Source organism: Neoarius graeffei, chromosome 19 (assembly GCF_027579695.1).
Source record: "Neoarius graeffei isolate fNeoGra1 chromosome 19, fNeoGra1.pri, whole genome shotgun sequence".
NCBI lineage: Eukaryota > Metazoa > Chordata > Actinopteri > Siluriformes > Ariidae > Neoarius > Neoarius graeffei.
This window is the reverse complement of record NC_083587.1, coordinates 65,600,937-65,622,375: the sequence shown is the minus strand read 5'-3', so window position 1 is coordinate 65,622,375 and position 21,439 is coordinate 65,600,937. Positions and strand designations below refer to the sequence as shown.

Below are 21,439 nucleotides of genomic sequence, written 5' to 3'. Positions count from 1 at the left end.
ACCGTCTGCATTAAGAATTTTATGTTTTGCCAATGATGTGCCCATGATAATCCAAACTATGATAAAACTGTTATCTTTATTAAGAATTCTTAATTAAGTCAATTTTCAATTCCTCATTCTGCCAACATAGATTTCTCTTTTGCTGAACAGTGGCATTCACAGTAGTACAAAAAGGCAATTGAGGCTATCAGACTTTTTTTGGGGGCTTTTTTCACCTTTATTTGGATAGGACAGCGTAGAGACAGGAAATGACCTCGGGTCGGAATCGAACCCGCGTTCCCGGATTTATGGTATGGCGCCTTATCCACCTGAGCCACACCCACGACGTGGGTTTAAACTTTAAAAAAAAAAAAAAACTTTATTTCAATATTGAAGTTTTGCAATTGTGTAGAACAATGAAAAAAGGCATGTATAGTTTAATGATAAATTGTGATAACCTCAGGGGCGTCGTGGCTCAGGTGGATAAGGCGCCATACCATAAATCCGGGGACCCGGGTTCGGTTCCGACCCGAGGTCATTTCCCGATCCCTCCCCGTCTCTCTCCCGCTCATTTCCTGTCTCTACGCTGTCCTATCCAAATAGAGGTGAAAAAAATCTAAAAAAAAAAATTGTGATAACCTCAATTGCCTTTTTGTACTACTGTGAATGCCACTGTTCAGCAAAAAGAGAAATCTATGTTGGCAGAATGAGGAATTGATAATTGACTTAAGAATTCTTAATAAAGATAACAGTTTTATCATAGTTTGGATTATCATGGGCACATCGTTGGCAAAACATTAAATTCTTAATGCAGACGGTTGCCTTGAAATTTCAAGTATTCTCAACTATTTTTTTTTTTACAGTGTGGTAATTTGCTAAACGATTACGTAATGACAGGACGATACACGCAGCGATGCAAGATTTTTAAAAAAAAATGCAGTTTTAAATTGGATGCAATTTGTAAGAGAAGGATTTTTCTGTAAATCATGGCGATGTTGTAAATATTGAAAACATCAGGCAGGTGACTGGGAGGACAAACAGATTTTATTCCGTATCTTTTGTCAGACAGAAATCCATTTATTGAAAAATACAGATTTGTTTACGCATTACTGGGAAATACAGCAATAACAAGTAATCAAAGATTGCTTTAAGAACCTTGAATAAAACTAAAGGTCTGCGTTAGTCCAAAAAAAATAATAATAATAATAATAATAATAATAGCACGGTAGTTAACTGTGTATTAATACATCATTACACACTACAGATAACTGATCACTGCATTAAAGGGGTAATAAGTGCAGGATTCACAACAATAATGAACTAAAAGTTGATTCAGATGTGTATTTACAGGAAGGACAGCACTGCAATCTGAAATCAAGGAAGTGATGACAATGTGCTGATGTTAATCTCACTGCTGGGTTTTATGCAAATTTATTATTATTATTTTAAAAACAGCTCACCCATCCATCCATCCATCCATTCCGATGGACGAGACGCCATTTTGGGATGTACATTGAGCGCAGCACACTAAACTGGAGGCTAAATGCTTCCATTAAATATACTGGACTGACTGTGCGGAGTAAAAGTGGATCGGTATTTAGTGTAGTAATAATAATAATAATAATAATAACAATAACAATAATAGCAACAATGCTGGTTCACTTTATTTTTTTTACATAAAGGTTTACACACCAGGCTAGCCTAGTTTTAAAGGTAGTGAAAAAGAAAACAGCGCTTGCGTTTAACCTCGCTGCTGCGTGTCAGTTGCGGCTTCGGCCGACGATCTGCAAGATGTACAGGAAGATGTTGATGATGTCCAGGTAAAGGTTCAGCGCTCCGAACACGTACTCCTCGGGACTCAGGGACAGTTTCTTGTTCCCCAGCAGCAGCTGCGTGTCCACGGCCAAAAACTGCAACACAATGCACCTTCATTAATTCATTACTTATTAATTATCCACAGCATAGAAACAGCACGCGAAGCTCAAGCTAGTGATCGCGTGCGTCATGTACCGGTATGACGACGTTAAGAGCTCACCGATAGTAAACTCGCTCATATACAGTACGTGGACATGAGTAGGATTTCAGTACCAGACTCCTCGTTTTCCCCTCACAAACTGTCCGAATGAGTTCCCACCGTTTGCTCATCAGCTTCGCTCGCGAGCATGGTAATTCCTACGCTGAAAGCAGGGCTCGAAATTAACTTTTTTTCTTTGTGTCCCCCAGTGGTCCCGAATTCTGTGTTGTATTGTCCCGAATGGAAGCAATAGTGTCCCCATTTTTTCCCTCTCTGAAATAACCAGTGGTTAATATTATCATATGAAGTTACTATTATATTTGTAACTATGGGATTTTGAACCCTTTATATCATTTTTACAATAAGTCACAAGACACAAGCGACACATGTCCTATACATCATCTACTTCAAAATTACAGTTATTGCATTTTCAGTATATTAAACTTTGGCGATCTCACTGTATGAATAGATACCCGTTTATTTAAAGGGGCCAACTAGCTCATTCAGAAAATGTTTCAACTCCCTACATCTGCAGTACACTTTAGTTGAAAATAAGACCCCTTTTATGTTCATTTCATCTACTTATACCTTGAATATCTGTTGGCACTTATAAGGCCAACTTATAATTTTCACCATTACCGTTATCCATTTTATGAACTTTCCGTTATCCATTTTATGAACTTTCCGTTATCCATTTTATCCATTTTTTCCGTTATCCAGCCACATCATTCCTGTTGTATTTTATAACGTGTCTAACAGTGTTCATTAAGTTCATTCAGTTGCTAGTGTTGCCTGCAGACCAGGCGATGACACTTTGGATCCTGAAGGTCCCGGAGACGTTATGTCTGGGCTTTCAGTTTCTTCCCCGCGGTCGGTCCGCTTCAACCACTTCAGCATTTTTGTTCTGGCAAGAGTCGGCGCAGCGTGTGCGGTAGCAATTCCATTCCAAGTCCATATAATGCGGACTCCGGCCGAAGATTCTAGAACAGAATGCGCTGCTCTGTAGCCTACGGATGCAGGTGCATCGAAAGTGTAGCTACTATGTATTTTTCGCTGTTAACGTTTTAAAATTAAAATTGACAAATTAGGTGAATGTCTACGTATGGTTTACGGCTTTGTAAATAATATTAATGTAGAACTTTTTTTCTAGATCTATTTTTTTCCATTGTCCCGGAATTGTCCCAGATATGATAATTTTGTGTCCCGATGACATTTTTTATGGTCCCCGGGACACCGTTAGTTTCAAGCGCTGGCTGAAAGTATCCAGGTATTGTTGTGTTTTAATCATGAAGTCGTAGACCGCGCTCCACAGGGACGTCTGTTTAACCTCGGCTTGTTTACGATCAAAACGGACGCCGGTTCCGCTCAGAGCATTTTATGAAGCTCTCTTGGAACGGACCACGTTTCCCTTCATGCTCAAAGATAATGTTTATAACATAAGGGGGGAAAAAAAATAATAAAGTCTTACACAGGTGAAGAGGAGCGCGCCCAGCGAGGCGTACACGATGTGCAGGATGTTGTTGCGGATGAAGATGCAGAGGATCCCGAAGAGGAAGAGGACGATCACGCACACAAACAGGACTCCGGCACAGGAAGTGAAGTCATATTTGGTCTGTGCAGGTTTGCAAAAAAAAAAAACAAACAAGGCAGGGCTCTCATCAACTCAGCTTAGTCAAAAAAAACAAAACAAAACACCCCCCCCAAATTCCACTCATTAGAGGAGTATTTCCAGGAAATTCTACCATAATGAAGTTACACAGACAAACGAGAGGTGCTGTTTAAGGATAAATCCGAGATGGCTAATCAGCTGTGATTAAATATTTCAAATAAATACACTACCGTTGAAAAGTTTGGGGTCACTTTGAAATGTCCTTATTTTTGAAAGAAAAGCACTGTTCTTTTCAATGAAGATCACTTTAAACTAATCAGAAATCCACTCTATACATTGCTAATGTGGTAAATGACTATTCTAGCTGCAAATGTCTGGTTTTTGGTGCAATATCTCCATAGGTGTATAGAGGCCCATTTCCAGCAACTCTCACTCCAGTGTTCTAATGGTACAATGTGTTTGCTCATTGCCTCAGAAGGCTAATGGATGATTAGAAAACCCTTGTACAATCATGTTAGCACAGCTGAAAACAGTTGAGCTCTTTAGAGAAGCTATAAAACTGACCTTCCTTTGAGCAGATTGAGTTTCTGGAGCATCACATTTGTGGGGTCGATTAAATGCTCAAAATGGCCAGAAAAATGTCTCGACTATATTTTCTATTCATTTTACAACTTATGGTGGGAAATAAAAGTGTGACTTTTCATGGAAAACACAAAATTGTCTGGGTGACCCCAAACTTTTGAACGGTAGTGTAAATATTTTCAAGCTTTGAGTTCATCACCAACTCTTCAAAGGTGCAGTCTGTAATATATACATATACAACTTTTTTTAAATTTGTATTCCGTCTTCTCCCTGTGGGTTTGTTAGCTGAAGAGAACGCAGAGTTTACACGTTTTCATTTCTAAACTGTACTCAGTGTTCTCCACTACCGGAAGCTATAGCTCGGCGGTAGTATTGAGCGGTTGTCGGCGGGGGGTTCGCGAGGGGGGCCCCCCCGCACCAGAAAATTTTGAGATAAGAAACCCTCAGACGCCACTTCCTGGCATCTAAGTTGCATGTTATTTATTTCGCAAGTAGCTGCTTTTGTGCAAAATCTTCTGACACTTTGAGCCGACTTTACATTTGTCAGTCCGTTACTGAAATGTTTATTGAATAGAATATCTTTGTTTTTAGTTGAATTCTACACAAAATTACCTTTCATTTGATGTGCAGTATGTGTCTGTTCTTTCCACCGTACTCCTCTCGGAGGTCTGAGGCAATCGGAGCCACTTAACTGGCACGCACTACACATGCGGCGTGACGAGTGAGCGAGCAAGCATTACGGGCCTCTGTTGAACCTATCGTAAAGTAAAGCGCATCAACGATCTGCGATCAGATAATTACTTTGGTGTTTGTATTGGCGTGTTTTTTTTTTTTACTTTTCTTTGAAGTAAACTTTTATTTTTTTTGACTGGGCGGCCAAAAATTAAGGCTCGGCGGCGCATTTATGAGTCGGCGGTAATAGCTCTTCTAGCTGCTATGACTTGGCGGGCCGCCGAGTCAATAACGATAGTGGAGAACACTGGTACCGTAGTTGTAGCTCTCTTCATGGTCAGCAGACGACCTCAAACCCAACACACGCGGACTCCTGGAAAGGAAGGGGTTAAAACCTTTAAAAAAAGTTAATAAATAAACCAGAGCGCCGACCTGCAGAGAGAAGATCACCACCGTGAAGCAAACCACGACGGTGATGCCGACGGCCATGATGACGGCGTCCGTGTTGTAAAAGCTGGCGATCACGCCCGTCATGTACGACATGCTCAGAGTCAACACTGACTGAAACGAAAAGCGCCAGAACACGTCAGTCTACACGATAACTTCATTTTAACTTCAACAGTTATTATGGATATTATTTAAATTTCTGTTTTCACATTTTTCCAGAGTTCTGGTCCAGTTAGTGACTGCATAACAATTTAGAGCACGCAATGAACAGTGTGGGTCGTTACCAAGGCCACCAGGTTCCAGGGGTGTTTACGGCGGAATTCTCCGCAGCAGCTGATGGCGATGAGCGGAACGAGGAAGATGATGTAGGACACGTAGTAGGTCCAGGTGTTTTCCCTCACGAACCCCTTGACGGTTGGCTCAAAGGTGAAGAGAGCGACAACGGAGAAGGTGACTACGAGCTGCACAGTGAGAACGAGGAAGACCTGCAAACACCACACACACACACACACACACACGGTTATTATTACAACAAATCTGATGTTTATATTTACATTTAATGTTTCATGAAACAAGTTAGTTCCTGTTCTCACGGACATTATAGCAGCTATAAACACTCGTTCCCTCACCAGCCTCTCTATATATTAATAAGAGAGAAAAAGTTTTGTCGTGTTCCCAAGAAATCGCAAAGAAGCGTAAACACTAGGGCTGTAACGATACACCCAACTCACGATTCGATTCGTATCGCGATTTTTGACCCACGATTTGATACGCCCATGATTTTTTTTTTAAAATGTTTTTTTAAAGTAGTAAATTTGACTTATTAACATTTACTTACTTACATTAACTATTTAATAACAAATAATTCAGACCACTGCAGAGAATGAGTAATATGTATGCAAAAATGAACAAATGTATATCCAAAGACTGTTTTATTTCTCAAAATAATACTGTTGAGCCGGAAGCTCTGTTTTTTTTGGTTCTGAAAAAGTCATTTTTCCAAATCGTGTAAATCCGTTAAGATTTTTTTTTGGGGGGGGGGGGGGGGGGGGGGGGGGGGCCCTCTCTCACTGTCTCACTCTCATAGGGCCAATGATTTTCTGTGATCGCGGAAAACAGATGGAAATTACGGAATTTTTATGGTGAAACATTGCTCGCGTGTCAAAATGTAACTGCCGCAGAAGGCTTCCGCCCAAGCAGACATGTGTTGCCAGATATTGCTAACGTTTTCCACCCCAAAATACATTCAAAACCAGCCAAAAAGCACCTAAACCCGCCCAATCTGGCAACACTGCATGCCTTTCCGGTCAAGTGATTGTGATTGGCTTGTGGCACACCTAGCCAGCCAATGAGCTGCTTGTTTACAGATTCGCTCCCCGCGTCGCAACCAGAATGACGACCGCTTAAAAGAAATGAATGCTCTGCCAGTGGCGAGTGTGGACGTTGCGTGACTCGCAGAAGATTGTCGCAGGTCGGCGAAAAAACGACTTACTAATAGATATAAAAAAATAAAAGTAATTTAAGTAAGTTTAAAATGTAATTTAAATAAAAAGTAAAGTATTCATAAATTGAAGTTTGGAAGCGCCTCTGTTTTTGGGCTGAGGAGAAGTTTGAAAGGGTGTACCGCGATTCTGCCTTCTTGTATCGCGATACGGATCGCGGCTCTGCGTATCGCGATTTCGATACGCATATCGTTACAGCCGTAGTAAACACCTCGGTTCTGAAGACGTCCGAAAAGTTGTGGTGAAAAAAAAGCTTTCGGAAACTGTTTTGGGGTGTGGTTTTATTTACATATTCATAAATACTGAAAAGAAGAGGTCACTGCTTCCGATGCTGTTTTTTTGTCTCTGAATGACAATTTTTTTTGTTCTGAAAGTCTGTAAAAATGAGATTTATAGATCAGGCTGAGCGAAAACATCCACATCATTTAAATAAATCAAGGCTGTATTTCTTCACACGTGTAAATCTTTGGTCAATTTTTTTTAAATTAAAAAAAAAAAAAAAAACTGAATTGCATTTGATTTTAAATCCGACCAACCCTCCTGCACCATGACACACAGCTTCACTCCCATCGCTGAATCAGTTACTCTGGTCTTTTTTTACCTTGCGGATAAACGCTCGTCTCACTGCTTTGTCATCGAACCCAGAGACCGTGATCTCCTCGTGGTCGTACACCGGAGGAGGCTCGTCACTTTGGTAAAAATTGTTGGATGCATCTGCGTTTCACAAAACAAAAACAATTAAACCCGTTAAAGGAGAACTGACGGCAATTTTTTTATTATCAGGATTCTATTTCTCATTTTATTAAATATAGGAATGCATTTCTGACAGCTAATTTGTCACTGCTATAGCAAGTTATGAATGACCGCGAGTTGGCCAAGTGGTTAGCGTGTCCGCCTCTCGATCGGGAAATCCTGCGTTCTACTCACGGTCAGGTCGTACCAAAGACCATCCTAAAAATGGTACCTACTGCCGTCTGGTAAGGCATGCTGCAATACAGATGTAAGTGGGCGTCAAACTCTTGCGGTTACCAGAGGACCCGCCCCCCACTGTAACCCTAGCTATGTAATAGGCGAGAGGCCGAGGGCTACGGAAATGGAAATCGGCGCCGCCCTATGCGCCACATGGCACGGGAAAGACTTTGATTTGATAGCGAGTTATGAGTGTTTGAAATATGCTCTGTAATATACATCAGGCCATATGGCAACGGCCGTAAACGAGATTCGTTGAGACCTGTGCGAGACATCGTAGGACAGAAGTAAAACGTACAGCGGAAATCAAAGTGACCAACATCTGCCAACATTGTCAAAAGACGCGCGCGCCCTCTTTCGAACGCTGACGTAACCAAGCTGGAAGTTTTCCCTGTGTCCGAAATCGCTCCCTACTCACGATATAGTGTGGACGCCATTTTGTAGTGCTGTCCGAAACCTTAGTGAGGATTATGTGGGAAATGCGCTCAGTATAATATGTATTTATCATTTTGAAAACCCACCAGCTGCCTGATCTGGCACGTTTTAATTGTGTGACAGTAATGATGTAAATACCAGCGTGACGGACTCGTCCTTATCCTGTCATCTTTCCGACTCTTCTCTACTCCACGTTGGTTCGAAGTCGTGTGGAATAATCTCCATCACTGATGAAGCTGGAAAATCTCGAAATGAATCTAAATTGGAATGGTCTGGTGATCTGGCCGCTGTGTAAACAGTTTTCAAAATGGCGGCGCTGACACTTCACGTTTGAAGTCTCGCACAAGTCTTGTAAAGATCGTGCGGATAAGCGACGCCTGCCGTGGACCAAACGAACTACATTCAACATGGCTAAAAACCGAAAAGGCTGATAAGTGTAATATAATATGCAAATACGAGTCACGATATAAGGTTAATAAAACCGAAGAAGTAATTAAATAACGCGTTAATTAAGAAATAAAGCAAGTTTAAAAATGACTTTCAGTTCCCCTTTACAAAAAAAAAAAAGTTTCTGATAGAAATACAAATGTCCCTGGTGATCAGAGACACGCCCCCTCACCTGGACTGTACTGGTACGGAGTCGGATTTGAAGGTGCCTCGTTGTAGGGAGTTGTGTGTGGAATCGGAGGCTGTGGATATCCGGGTCCGCTCTGACCGTACATTGGATGCATAAATGCTCCCGGAGGAGGAAAGGGAATGCCACCAGGGGCTCCCGGAACACCGGGGGCTCCCGGAACACCTGGGGCTCCTAAAGGAATTCCTGGAGGAACTCCGGGCAGCCCGTTGTAGTCCGGAGGAGGCAGGACGAATCCAGCAGGGTTCGGCTGCTCGTATGCAAAGCCCTGCGGCGGCGAAGGTGAGCCACTGTCCACGAATGGGACGTATCCACTTTTATTCTGTGACATGGTGGCTAGGAATAAAAATAAACAAATAAGAAAATATATTTTGTGAAATATAGATAGATAGATAGATAGATAGATAGATAGATAGATAGATAGATAGATAGATAGATAGATAGATAGATAGATAGATATGCTGAAGAGAGTGAAGTCATATTACTCTGGACTTCTGATTCAGAATTTCTGATTTTTGTTTCAATAAATTTTATACATCCACAAAAAAAAGTCTAAATTAAAATGTTTAACAAAAAAAACCCTTAAAATCTCTTTTAAAAAAACTCCAAAATCTAAAAAAAATTATTTTTTTTAAATTAAGCTTTAATTAACCAGGAAACAACTCTGCTCATTTATACATTACAAAACTCTCCGAGACCAACCTGATACCAGCTGATGTTACACGATCATAAAACATAACTAGACAGGGACACTCTAACGAGTGCAAACCCCGCCTTTTCCCTATTAAAATACATTGGGTGAAAATTTCGAAGTTCTGCCATGACCTTGACCTTTGACCTCCAAAATTTAATGGTTTCCTTCCTGGGTGATTGGCAACACATGTACAAAATTTGGTCCAAATCGATCCATTGGTTCTTGAGATATCTTGCAGACACACAGACAGACAGACAGACAGATACACACACACACAGACTGACGCAGGTGAAAATAATAACCCCTCCGACTACTGTCGGCGGGGTTAAATATCAGGATAAATGACCTGACAGTCTGCTTTTCTGCAATATCTTGATATAACATTTATCTGTTTTATCATTACAAGTGGCTGAAGTGGTTTTAAAATTGTGTATTGATTTAAAAAAAAAAAAAAAAAAAAAAAAAACTTTTGGCATCATATTTTTTAAATTAAACAAATAACACATTTTTTTCGCGCTCTGGTTTCCATCAAATCCTGCGCTCTGATTGGCTGGCGAGCGGGTCTGTATCCTACGATACGGACCCCGGTTACGGACCTCTGGCGACTCGCTCGTTCACAACAAACATAGTAGCATTTTTTGTCAACACTTATCTTTTTTTTTATAAGATTTATTTATAAGATTATCAGAAATCTTATAAATGTTTGCCAGCATTTCTCAGGAGAATAGCATTAATTTTACAGCATGGATAGCGATAGCGACAGCGTTCACAGCGAAAGCGAGTTTTACTACCCTGAGGAAGAAGAAGAAATAAAAGAAAACATTTCAGGAGAAAGCTAAAAAACTCTAACTTGCTAACGTTGAGCAAAAACATGGCTGAATCCTGAATGACTCCTATTTGTATAAACAGGGGACTACATAGGCGGCAAAATGTAGTTTTTTTTCCTGCCATGGAAGTGCACTTGTATACCGAGGAGGAAGCCATTTGCATTACAGCCGTGAATGAGGATTCAAAATGGCGGCTCAGCTTTCCCTTTCGGGCGCTCTCGTTTTCTGTTAGAATTTGGTAAAGAAATATTATATTATATATATATATATATAAAAAATTTACCAGCTTAAGCTCGGTCCGTATGGTGAAATACTGTGACCTCGGCCTTGAATACTGACCTCGGCCCAGAGGGCCTCGCTCAGTACTTTCAAGACCTCGGTCATGGTATTTCACCATACGGACCTCCCAGCTGGTAAATAACATATATATTATATAATAGGTATTATAATAAAAAAACCCATACCACAATGCTGTTTTGGTGAGCAAAAACATGTATTGTCAAAAAGCCTTTGAGAAACATGATATTTTCTGTCATATCGCCTAAAACCAACCCTGACTGACTCACACGAAACACGTCTCTCACGTCACCATCAGTCTCGTCTCATTATTGACCAAAAATTGGAACCGATGCCTCTTCAAAAATTACTGTCACAAATCGTACCTGCCCACCGCATACATTTAAACATACATTTTTTTCCCAGCACAAGGTGAATTATAATTCTCTCAATCCTGAAGCCTACATTTCAGTAAACATCCTGTAAGCCACTTCCTCAGATAACAGAAAGAAAGTGATTTGCTGTTCATCTGTTTCTGAAAAAGAGCAGTGAGTCATTTCAGACTCAGGTTTCAGTGGTTTTAAAGCTTCACTGCAGCTTTATAGGTTTCCTCTTTGTTGTGAGTAATTTTAGTTTGAACTCGTGAAAATTTGAATAATGGGTCTGTAATTAAAAAAAAAAAAACCCTGGGAGGTTTGAGAACATGAATCTCGATCTTTTAAACTTTCTGGAGCACGTATTTTAATTTGCAAATCAGAATTAAACAAAAAAACATTCGCCAGAAAACGCAGTATGCTTCGTTCAGCGCGGGTAAAAACACCACGAGTCTGACATTAACAGGAATTAATAATTAAGTGTTTAGGTATTAACATGCATTAAGTGTTAAATGGGTGGAGTTAAATAAGATTTGGTTCTTTTTCCTCTTCCTGGAGCCCACCTCCAAAAATTACACAAGTTGGACCAGACTGAGCGTGCGTACGGGAGTTCACATCAGCGAAGACTGCCGGGTTATGTGAAGGTATGTTGGGGGCGTGTCTAAAATGACTGACAAGAAAATAACCCAAACATAAACATACATTCCAGCAGGTTTCCAAACGAGATTTGTTTTCCAGCTGTGTAACACAGCTGTTCTGAGAAAGCGGCTTAAACTTATTTTTCATCGTTTCTCCATAATCTGATCATGAGTCTAGTATGAAATATTTGCACCTTTAAACCAGCTCTTTCATTTTCTCTCTTACTTTGCGAATTAAATTTATCATTTAAAAAAAAAAAAGAGAGATCAAATACATTTCCATAACCTTTGGCAAAGTCTGAATCAGAAATGTAAACCCCATGCGATGCTGTGTTCTCACAAACCACGATGAAATCTTACCCGGAATTCCCCTGAATGGAACATTCCAGTCAAGCCATACGTTAAATAACTCATAAATATGAATTAAGCAGCATATTGAAATCATTATAATTATTAAAGGTTCATTTAGAAAGAACGAACACTGGCTATGTTCTATCAGATGTAAAGAAACTTAATAGGAAAAATGTTTTTAATAAAAAATTATCAGTAATTAAAACTAAATACCGTAACTGTTCATTGATAATTACAACACATCAAGTTTTAATAGGCTTAAATGAAAGCTAAGAACTTTACATATTTATATTTTAATAAGATTCAAATATAGATATGCATTATAAAAGTTGCTTATAGATAATATTGGATTTCATTATATACATTTTTAATAGAAGTAATAGTGTCACAGCGATATACAAAAGGTTAAGGTTTATTTAAACTGGATTAAATGATACTTATACACAATTTGAACAGGTTAAAGGGCATATTCTGGACCAATTTCGTGGTTTTTTTTATATGAAAGAATGTCCCTTTACACACTCATCCAGAAGGGTAATTTTGCACAAGACCATCTGAAAAAATTTTAAAAATAACAAAACACGTCTGGAAAAATCCCAACGGAGTCTGGAGCCAGATTCGTGACGTCACCTGCGGAAGCGCCAGCAGGCTGCGCGAGCTTTGCACGGTTTCAGTGCACAGCCTGTGTAGACCAAGCGCTCCCGTTTCTCTCTCATTGTCCGGTCTTTTGGAAAACGATGAGTACTAATCCCATCATGATTGGTGTTGCTACACCCTCCTACGATACATCTGTTAACCATTTTAATAATTACACGATAACGTTGAAGAAATTTGCAGAAAACCACCAGGTCGTTTTCTCATAAACAAACCAGCGCTGATGTAGGATTCAGAGGGAGGCGTCCCGCACGCGACGTCACGAAAATCAGTGTTTCCCGGGAAATTCGAAATGCCGAGTTTTTTCAGAGGCGGACCAATTCGCCTCAAATGGCTCGATTTCAACTGAATTTTTCTGGTATTGCGCAAGCTAAAAAAAAAATTGCAGAGAATGCAGAATGTTACAGATATTTGACCAAAGTTTAATATAAAATAGGAGAATTACGTCGATCTTGCTCCTGAATTTACCCGTGATATGCACTTTAAGGTTTATTTTAACAGGAAAAAAATATGATGTGGCTGGAAAAAGTGAGGCTGTTTATTCTTCCTCCCCCATGTGGTTTTCCTTTTCACCAGATTTCAACTACTGCACGGACACCTGCCACCTCCAGAAATTTTCTGATGACTCTGCAGTGGTTGAACGTATTTTACTGGTGGTGATGACAGCGAGTACAGGATGGTGGTGGAAAACTTTGTCACGCGGAGCAGGAAGAACCACCTACAGCTCATCGTGACGAAGACGAAAGAACTGGTGGTTGATCTGAAGAGAATCAGGTCTCCGGTGAACCCTGTAAACATCCAAGCGGTCGGTGTGGACGTGGTGGAGGAATATAAGTACCTGGGGGTGTACTTGGATAATAAACTGGACTGGTCCAAAAATGTGGACACGGTATACAAAAAGGGCCGGAGCCGTCTCCGTTTTCTGAGACGGCTGAGGTCCTTCAACATCTGCCAATGGATGCTGCAGATGTTCTCGGAGTCTGTGGTGGCCAGCGCCATCCTGAAGGTGAAGGACACTAACAGACTCAATAAGATCATCAGGAAGGCCAGCTACGTCGTAGACGAGGAACTGGACTCTCTGACAGTGGTGTTGGAGAAGAGGACGCTGTCCAAAATAAAAATCTTAGACTGTCCTTCCCACCCTCTACATGAAGAGCCACAGGAAGATGTTCAGTAAACAGCTGATTCTTCCACGCTGCGCAACTGAGAGACCCAGGAAATCATTCCTACCTGCTGCAGTCAAGCTGTACAATGCCACTGTATAACTGTGTGTAACCCACCTAAAGATTTGGTCACTAAACCTAAATATATTGAATAAATATGATAAATACCGTATTTTCTGGACTATAAGCCGCTACTTTTTTCCTAGGTTTTGAACCATGCGGCTTATACAAAGGTGCGGCTATTCTGTGGATTTTTCTTCCACCGCTAGGGGCGCTCTAACCGGAAGTAGAATCAAAAATAAGATAGACGAAAAATCAATGCAAAGAAGAATTAGCAGATCTTTAGCAGATAGAACACGCACGACAAATTACTAACTGGTAATTATTTTTAAATCCAGCGAAGATGATTAAAGTGACTTGTGGTTTCAAACACAGGAGAAATGAAGGTAAATAAATACCGGTTATTTTCTCTTGGTTCTGTTCCGTTTTAATCAGCAAAGTTGCTGCCGTGTTAAAAGGCACTGTTCGGAAAGAATCTGTTCAGGTACATACATGTACATTTACAGTACAAAATCGTTCTGTACATGCAGTAAATATCTAATTTTTCAACATAGATATCTGCGGCTTATAGCCCGGTGCGGCTTGTATATCTTTTTTTTTTTAAATAGAGCGGATGCGGCTTATATACAGGTGCGCTCTATAGTCCAGAAAATACGGTATACAGATACATATTTAAATACATATACATAGGAATAAATAGATTAATAGAACTACTTAGAAGTTTATAAATATTGTTTGCTGTTAACAAGAAGCAGGGCTTTTATTTTGGCAAGGTCGTTCTTGTCGCCGAGATACGGGCATTATATTACTTTCCCGCGCTTGATTCCTTCGATAGCTTTAATACTGGATAACTTGATCTCTCTTGAACCTTAAATTATCTTTCAGCATTTACTTCCCAAATCACTTACACTCTCAAATCACTTCGCTCTTTATACTGCCCGAACGTCCATCTTTCCCTTGTTTAATTTCCTTCTGGATCTCTGCGCTGAGTTATTCTGATTTTGTTTTCGTTAGCATCACTTGGCGATGCATTGAATTGTATGGGGCTAGCATATTAGCATGCTAGGGTAATATTTATGGACAGATATTTTATCGATGTTTAAAAAACCAATCGGAGAGGTTTACTCTTTTGCTGTTCTACTAGTGTATGCTTGTTTATGTTCTGGGATGAGTTTATTATGGTCAGTGTGATATATTGGATTGTATTTATGATCTATGTAAATGCTAACAGTACTGGACTCCTCAGAAACGGGAGACGTTAAAGAGCGGTGTGGAATGTTAGGGGGCACGCGCACAGTAGCCTGTGTGTGTGTGTGAGAACTCTTCGCTCTCATTACGTGAGTGAATGACGGAATGTTGTAGCTGAGCCTCATTGAGTGAAATGTTAAGTTCTGATTAAACTGCTATACCGCAGATTGGTTTTTGATGTGAACTGAAATTGGATGGCGAGTCAGTCCCTGGATCCTCCTCTGAACACTGGAAGATCAGCGCTATCAGCTGGATTATGCCAAGCACACATGCACTGATATTTTACACCCACACTTTTCTTCTCTTTTGGACATTTTATTTGATACTTTGAATTTGAAGAGCTCTCTTTTATTTATTTTTTGGGGTGTTTTTTATTTGAATCGTTTTGTTACTATTTTCTTTATTCTCTATTGCCTCTTTTCCACCAAATCAGTTCCAGGGCTGGTTCGGGGCCGGTGCTGGTGCTGGTTCACAACTCGTTCAACTTGCGAGCCAGCTGAGAACCAGTTTGCTTTTCCATAGCTCGCGGTGCTAAAGGAAGCCACGTCATTACGTCGCTGTATACGTCAGTTACGTCGCTACGTTTGCATAAACCTTAGCGCGAATATCGAAGCAAAAACAACGCGTAAGAAGCAGCAGCAGCAACAACAACAATAATAATGGATGACTTCGCGTTTGTACAGCTGCTGCTTCTCGTCGCTTAAAAATGGCGATCTTTCACGGTCTTGTTATTGTTGTCGGTCTTAACAACTCCGCCCCCCGCTGACGTAAGCGGTTCTTTCCTCTGGCCCAGCAGAGAGTTGGTGCTAGCCTGGAACCGGTTTTTCTGGCCCCAGAGCCAGTTCTTTGTCAGTGGAAACAGAAAATCTGGTTCCAAACTAAGCACTGGCCCCGAACCAGCCCTGGAACTGCTTTGGTGGAAAAGGGGCATATTAAGAGAAAGGGTCAAATTTAACTTGTATCATTTAATAAATACTATACTGTTTTTCTACCTTTTAAATGGTTGCCTTTTTGTCAATTCACTCCCCCTGTAATGCTGTACCTAGGACTGGCCTAAACTAAACGAACTACCTGATATTAGTTAGATAGCACCTCTCTTAAATGTACTTATATTTTTCCTAGTAGAGTAGAGGGGGGCTACACGTGGTACACCAGACCTGGGCATTTTACGGCCCGCGGGCCGCATCCGGCCCTTTGGTTCATTCTGACCGGCCCGCGTAAGGTTAATTAGAAATTACAAAATAAACGTATTTTCTAACTTTACCTCATGCATGAACTGAATGTGCATTGCTTTTATAAAAACGCAATGCGTGCGACATGAAATCCCACGGAACCTAATCCCGCGATAACTACTTCCGTAATTTGTCCAGACCAACCACAAACTTGTACGTCATCCTTCAAACGGTCCAGCCAATCACATAGTATGATGTCACCAGCAGGCGCCGGAGCCCGAGCCGATCTGTAGATCTGATACCTACACCGAATCCGTCAGCTGTGCTTCGCATCTCCGCCTCAGACATTCAACCTGACTCTGATGCACTCGTTAAAGACCAACAGAGACGAGATTTCTCTCACTGAACAAATAAACTGAAAAACACCAAATGAGGTGATTAGACTAGAAATGTGGGCATCATTATTATAATATGATGTATCGTGCTTGATATCTGGAGTAGAAAGACAATACTGTGATGCCTTTATTGTGTTTGAATGTGACTGAAAAAAGAAAACGGTACAAACGTTCACGTTTTGTTAACCATTGTTTTGGGAAATTTGATTGAATAAATGACATTTTTTGTAAGGCAACCTCGTTTTTCCCCATACTCTTACCAGCAGAGATGCACCGATTGACCGGCTGCCGATCGGAATCGGCCGATTTTCACGTGATCGGCCATGACCGGCGACCGGCCGGTCAAAATTAAAATATGCCGATTTTCTGCCGATCAAAACTTGTGTATCACATAGAGATGAAAGTGGAAATACTCGTAATTCGCAACTAAAAAGGCTGCAGCTACACTGGCAGCTTGAACATGCTTTCTAGTGCGATTGTGTTGCGCTTGCGCAGAACAGTGTCAGTCCTGAGCGCCTAACGAGCACCGGCGCGCGCGCCGTTAACAAAAAAAAAATTCACGATAGTTAATTTTTTTTTTTTGTGCCAGATATTGGATGTGAAAAGAAGAAAACATTTGTGGTTGTGTGAATTTCCCATTACAGGAATTAATACGTTAGCCTATTACCAAACATCTAGTTAGATTTGTACAAAGAGAGAAAGAAAAAAATGTCTTTTTGTTTGTTTTACGACCTTGGTTGCACTTGATTCCATTGGAAATTACTCTACAAATACACATTTGACAAAGATGATAGAATGGCTGTGGTATAAGTATGACTGGAAATTATTTTTGTATTTTGATACTGAATGAAGAAATGGGTTGTTCTATAAGGCATAAGTTTTCAGATGTAAATAGGCTTATGAAAGTGTGTTCCGTAGCAGTTGGCAAATAATATATGAGGGGGAAGTTGTTTTTGTGCCAGATATTGGATGGGAAAAGAAAAAATGTTTGTGTGAATTTCCTATTACAGGAATTAATATGTTAATACCAAACATGAAGAAAGATTTTACAAAGAACAATGTCTTTTTGTTTGTTTTCAACCTTTGAGGTGTTGAAAATTTATTACTGAAAATCTGGCGTAATGTTCTATTAAAGAAAAGATAAAAAGAAAATAGTCTTTGTGTGTGCTGTGAAGTGGTTTGAAAAAATGAAATCGGAATCGGCCAAAATCGGTATCGGCAGGTCACACTCCATGGAAAATCGGAAATCGGAATCGGCCCAAAAAATTGCAATCGGTGCATCTCTACTTACCAGTCTTAGCAGCTTGTAAAAACAATGTTATTTATTGCTTTATATAAAGAAATACAATTAATATTACGCAGAATTTAGTTCAGCCTTATAGTCCGGCCCTCCACGAAATTCTGTTTCTCATGTGGCCCCATGGAAAAAATAATCGCCCAGCCCTGTGGTGCACTGTCTCGGGCAATTCCATGTAAATGTCAACCTCACCATGCAAAAATAAAACAACATGTAATACATCAAAACCACTCCCAGAGATATCACCGAGGCCTGTATTTTACAGATGTGAATAAGTTGAACCAATTTGTCGCAACAATTGTTCCCTTCGCCTTAATATGTCAGTCTTTCTTTCTGATAATGTAAAACCCAATCTAAAATCAACTTTGATCATGTACAATTCTATATTATTGCCACAAGCCACAGAAATGTATGCTAAAATCCACCAAACAGCAAAACAATAGCCATCCTAAATATTATTTAAGAACTTTGATAGTTTTAGCTGATATTTAGAGAGTTTTTCAAAGGGTTATGGTGGTTAAATTGCTGATTTTCTAAACATATGCCATGTCTATTTCAGACGCGTCACATCCATAACGGAATTTCGTCACATCCATAACGCTGACTTTTCCTTCCGAAACTCTGCATGAAATATAAAATATTTTAAACAAAGATTTTTTAATATTCACCTTGGACCCCTCTATCAAACGGATATCTCCATTTCGACATTAGGTTTACAATTTCACAGAGTTTGATAAAAATGTACAGTCACCCAAGAAAAGTGATACTTTTTCTGTCACGTCCATAACGCATCTTTTATTGGCGTTTTCTGGCATGCCCTAGATGTACTATGGGAATTGTTCTTGTTCTATCACTTCTCCAGTATGGTACAGCCTTAAAATATGCAACACCTGTTTAAATACTGGGAGACAATAAAACATGCACTGGGTCATTTGTTGCCATTTTGAGTTCAAGTGTCACGTCCATAACGCTGGAATTGCTCTCTCACCATGCATCCTTCAAGGATATGGGACATGAAACATAAATGCACGCTATATCAGTTTCTTTCCATTAAAAATATGAATTAATTGCATCAACAAATACAAAATCATCTATTACATTCAGCAAAATCGTTATATTCGTGATGATTATATGGCATTTCTGCTCGACTTCCGATATGCGTTTTCTACAACCGGAAGAGCCGCTGTCACGTGATCATACGTCACAAAAACTTTCGGGCACAGCACAAGCGGGTAGATGAATGGAGAAGTGGATGACAAGAAAATTGTTTTTATAGTCTTTAAAGTACATTGAACATCATGGTGTATTGTGCTGCTTATGGTTGCAATAATTCCAATGGGAAATGCCCTGGAGTAAGGTTTTTTGCATTCCCCAAGGACCCGAAGCTGAGGAAAGTGTGGGCTCACTACTGCCGTAGAAAAAACTCTGCACCTACTGTTTCCCACAAACTGTGTTCGGACCATTTCACTGAGGATTCTTTCAACATTAATACTCAGGTACTGAGCGATATTAATTGCCAAGCCAAATTTAAGAGGCTACTTAAAGATGGAGCCGTTCCCAATGTCCCAATTCAGGAACAAGACGGCAGAGTGAAACCCGAAGTGCTACGGCCACCACGAGGTGCATTCGCTAAGCGTCTAATTATAGTATTATAATTTTGGGCGTATCAATTATTGATTATCATAATTCTGACTCATTTACTCTTATATCTGTCCTTCTTTGTTTACGTACCGAATCGAAGAGTTGTGGTGAAGTTGTAGAAGAGTTTTTTTTGAACTTTTATTTCATTTTATTCTATATTTTATTTCTACTATTGTTTAATTCTTATTATTTTTCTTCCCCATTTATTTTATTATCTATCGTTTACTGTTTTGCTTTTACTTCTGTAAATGGACTCTGGAAGCATTGTATCTCAATCAATCTCGAAAAATATCAGCAAAAAAACTAGCTTGCAGCGGACTTTAGCTAGATCTATGATGAACTTTCAATGTATGATACAAAAATAATACTTCTTTCAACAGATCATTAGCCTTTGAGCAGAATTGTTTTTAACTTACCAGGAAGTGTTATCCAGCCGACTGCTTTCAGTTTCATGGGGGCTGAATGAACTCTCACTCTCAGAATCATCTGACCCGTCAGAGTAAAGACAAGATCCATGTTCATGTGAATTTCCAGCTATCGGTTCGAATTGATAGGGTCTAACTTCACATCTCTGTGAAACATCGGGAATGTCACTGTCGATGGTGTCCATTTCGGTAACCTGTTTACATTAGATTCCCAAGCGCTGGCTCCTTGGAAAGTTTTTGTGACGTCACGGGTCACGTGACCACCTAGCTCATGAACGAATCCTTGTTTTACGCTGATGTATAAAAAAACTTGAATAATGTGATGATTTTTCACATTTTTGACGCCCTGCAGTGATTTAGACGGCATTTCTTATGTCCTTTATACATAATTATACCCAGAAAAAAATCCATGTCCCATATCCTTTCACTCAGTGCAGTATACTGTATATAGGAATCACTGTGTATAGAATCACTTCATTTTGCCTTTAAAGTTATTGAACTTATTTAAATTTACTTTATTCTTTTTTCAGACGATTTTATCTTCTATTTTTAGACATGTTTACTTCTTCTCTGGTTCAGGAGCTTGGTAGCAAATTTGAATTCCCCTCCAGGGATTAATAAAGCCATTCTGATCCTGACACTTCGGCTTCTGTTTATGACATTTTATGACTTTGTTCATGTATTTATTCCTTTTCTGAACCAGAGGCTGATGATGAGCTCAGGACCTGAGTTACTTTACACTTTTACACTCATCACGGTACGGTACGGGTCGGTACAGTACGGTACGGGTCAGCTGGTGAAATATTAATCCCATCCACTTCAGGCTGGAACTCACGGCATAAACAATACAGATCCACTTCTTTTGTAATATCTTAACCAGAAACGAATCCAGGTCGTGTACAGCGCATGGAAAAGTCAATAAATGTGAGCGGATGTAAGACAAAATAAAACAGAAAGCAAACCGAGCCGAGACAAAGCTGCGGTCTGAGCTCACAACAAAGTTCGCCACATTCCTTGGACAAAATCTAACGATTTACTTGATTAAAAGCATCTCAAACAACACAGCATACCTCTCTTACTCCTTTCTGTGATTCTCCGGCGTGTACAACCTTTCACCGACAAAAAACCGAATTCTTTCAAGGACAAGACCGCTGCAGCTCCTCAGCTTACTCCTCCGCCATCTTTATTCCAACCTTTCCTGCTCCACTCAGGCTCCGCCCTCCTTCATTTTGTAATGACAAGGAAGCAGCCAATGAGAGCGGGCCGGTAGGCCACGTGACGTAGGCTGCCTCCTCTCACCGGAAAGAGGCCAGCGTCCCCGGAAATGACGCTTGTGACGTAGGAACAAAAACAAACAAACAAGGATCCATTTTAAAGTCTA

The 21,439-nt window shown here is 40.1% G+C and overlaps 1 protein-coding gene across 1 annotated transcript; it reads right to left on the bottom strand.

The window, feature by feature from the left end:
* Window positions 1–1,005: 1,005 nt before the first annotated feature.
* grinab (glutamate receptor, ionotropic, N-methyl D-aspartate-associated protein 1b (glutamate binding)) lies at window positions 1,006–21,272 on the bottom strand. Its single transcript, XM_060900456.1, has 7 exons — window positions 21,129–21,272; window positions 8,829–9,179; window positions 7,407–7,519; window positions 5,588–5,788; window positions 5,289–5,417; window positions 3,462–3,605; window positions 1,006–1,889 (listed from the first exon to the last, which is right to left on the bottom strand). The coding sequence occupies exons 2-7, from the start codon at window positions 9,172–9,174 to the stop codon at window positions 1,740–1,742; spliced, it is 1,083 nt and encodes a 360-aa protein (XP_060756439.1). The 5' UTR covers window positions 9,175–9,179; window positions 21,129–21,272; the 3' UTR covers window positions 1,006–1,739.
* Window positions 21,273–21,439: the final 167 nt, after the last annotated feature.

Bases quoted from the DNA above. Each gene is read 5' to 3' on its own strand.
- grinab (XM_060900456.1), bottom strand. From the start codon at position 9,174: ATGTCACAGAATAAAAGTGGATACGTCCCATTCGTGGACAGTGGCTCA. The intron at 5,789-7,406 runs GTAAAAAAAGAC...TGGTGTTTGCAG, and splicing joins GACGAGCGTTTATCCGCAAG to GTCTTCCTCGTTCTCACTGT. The intron at 5,418-5,587 runs GTAACGACCCAC...TTTTCGTTTCAG, and splicing joins CCTGGAACCTGGTGGCCTTG to TCAGTGTTGACTCTGAGCAT.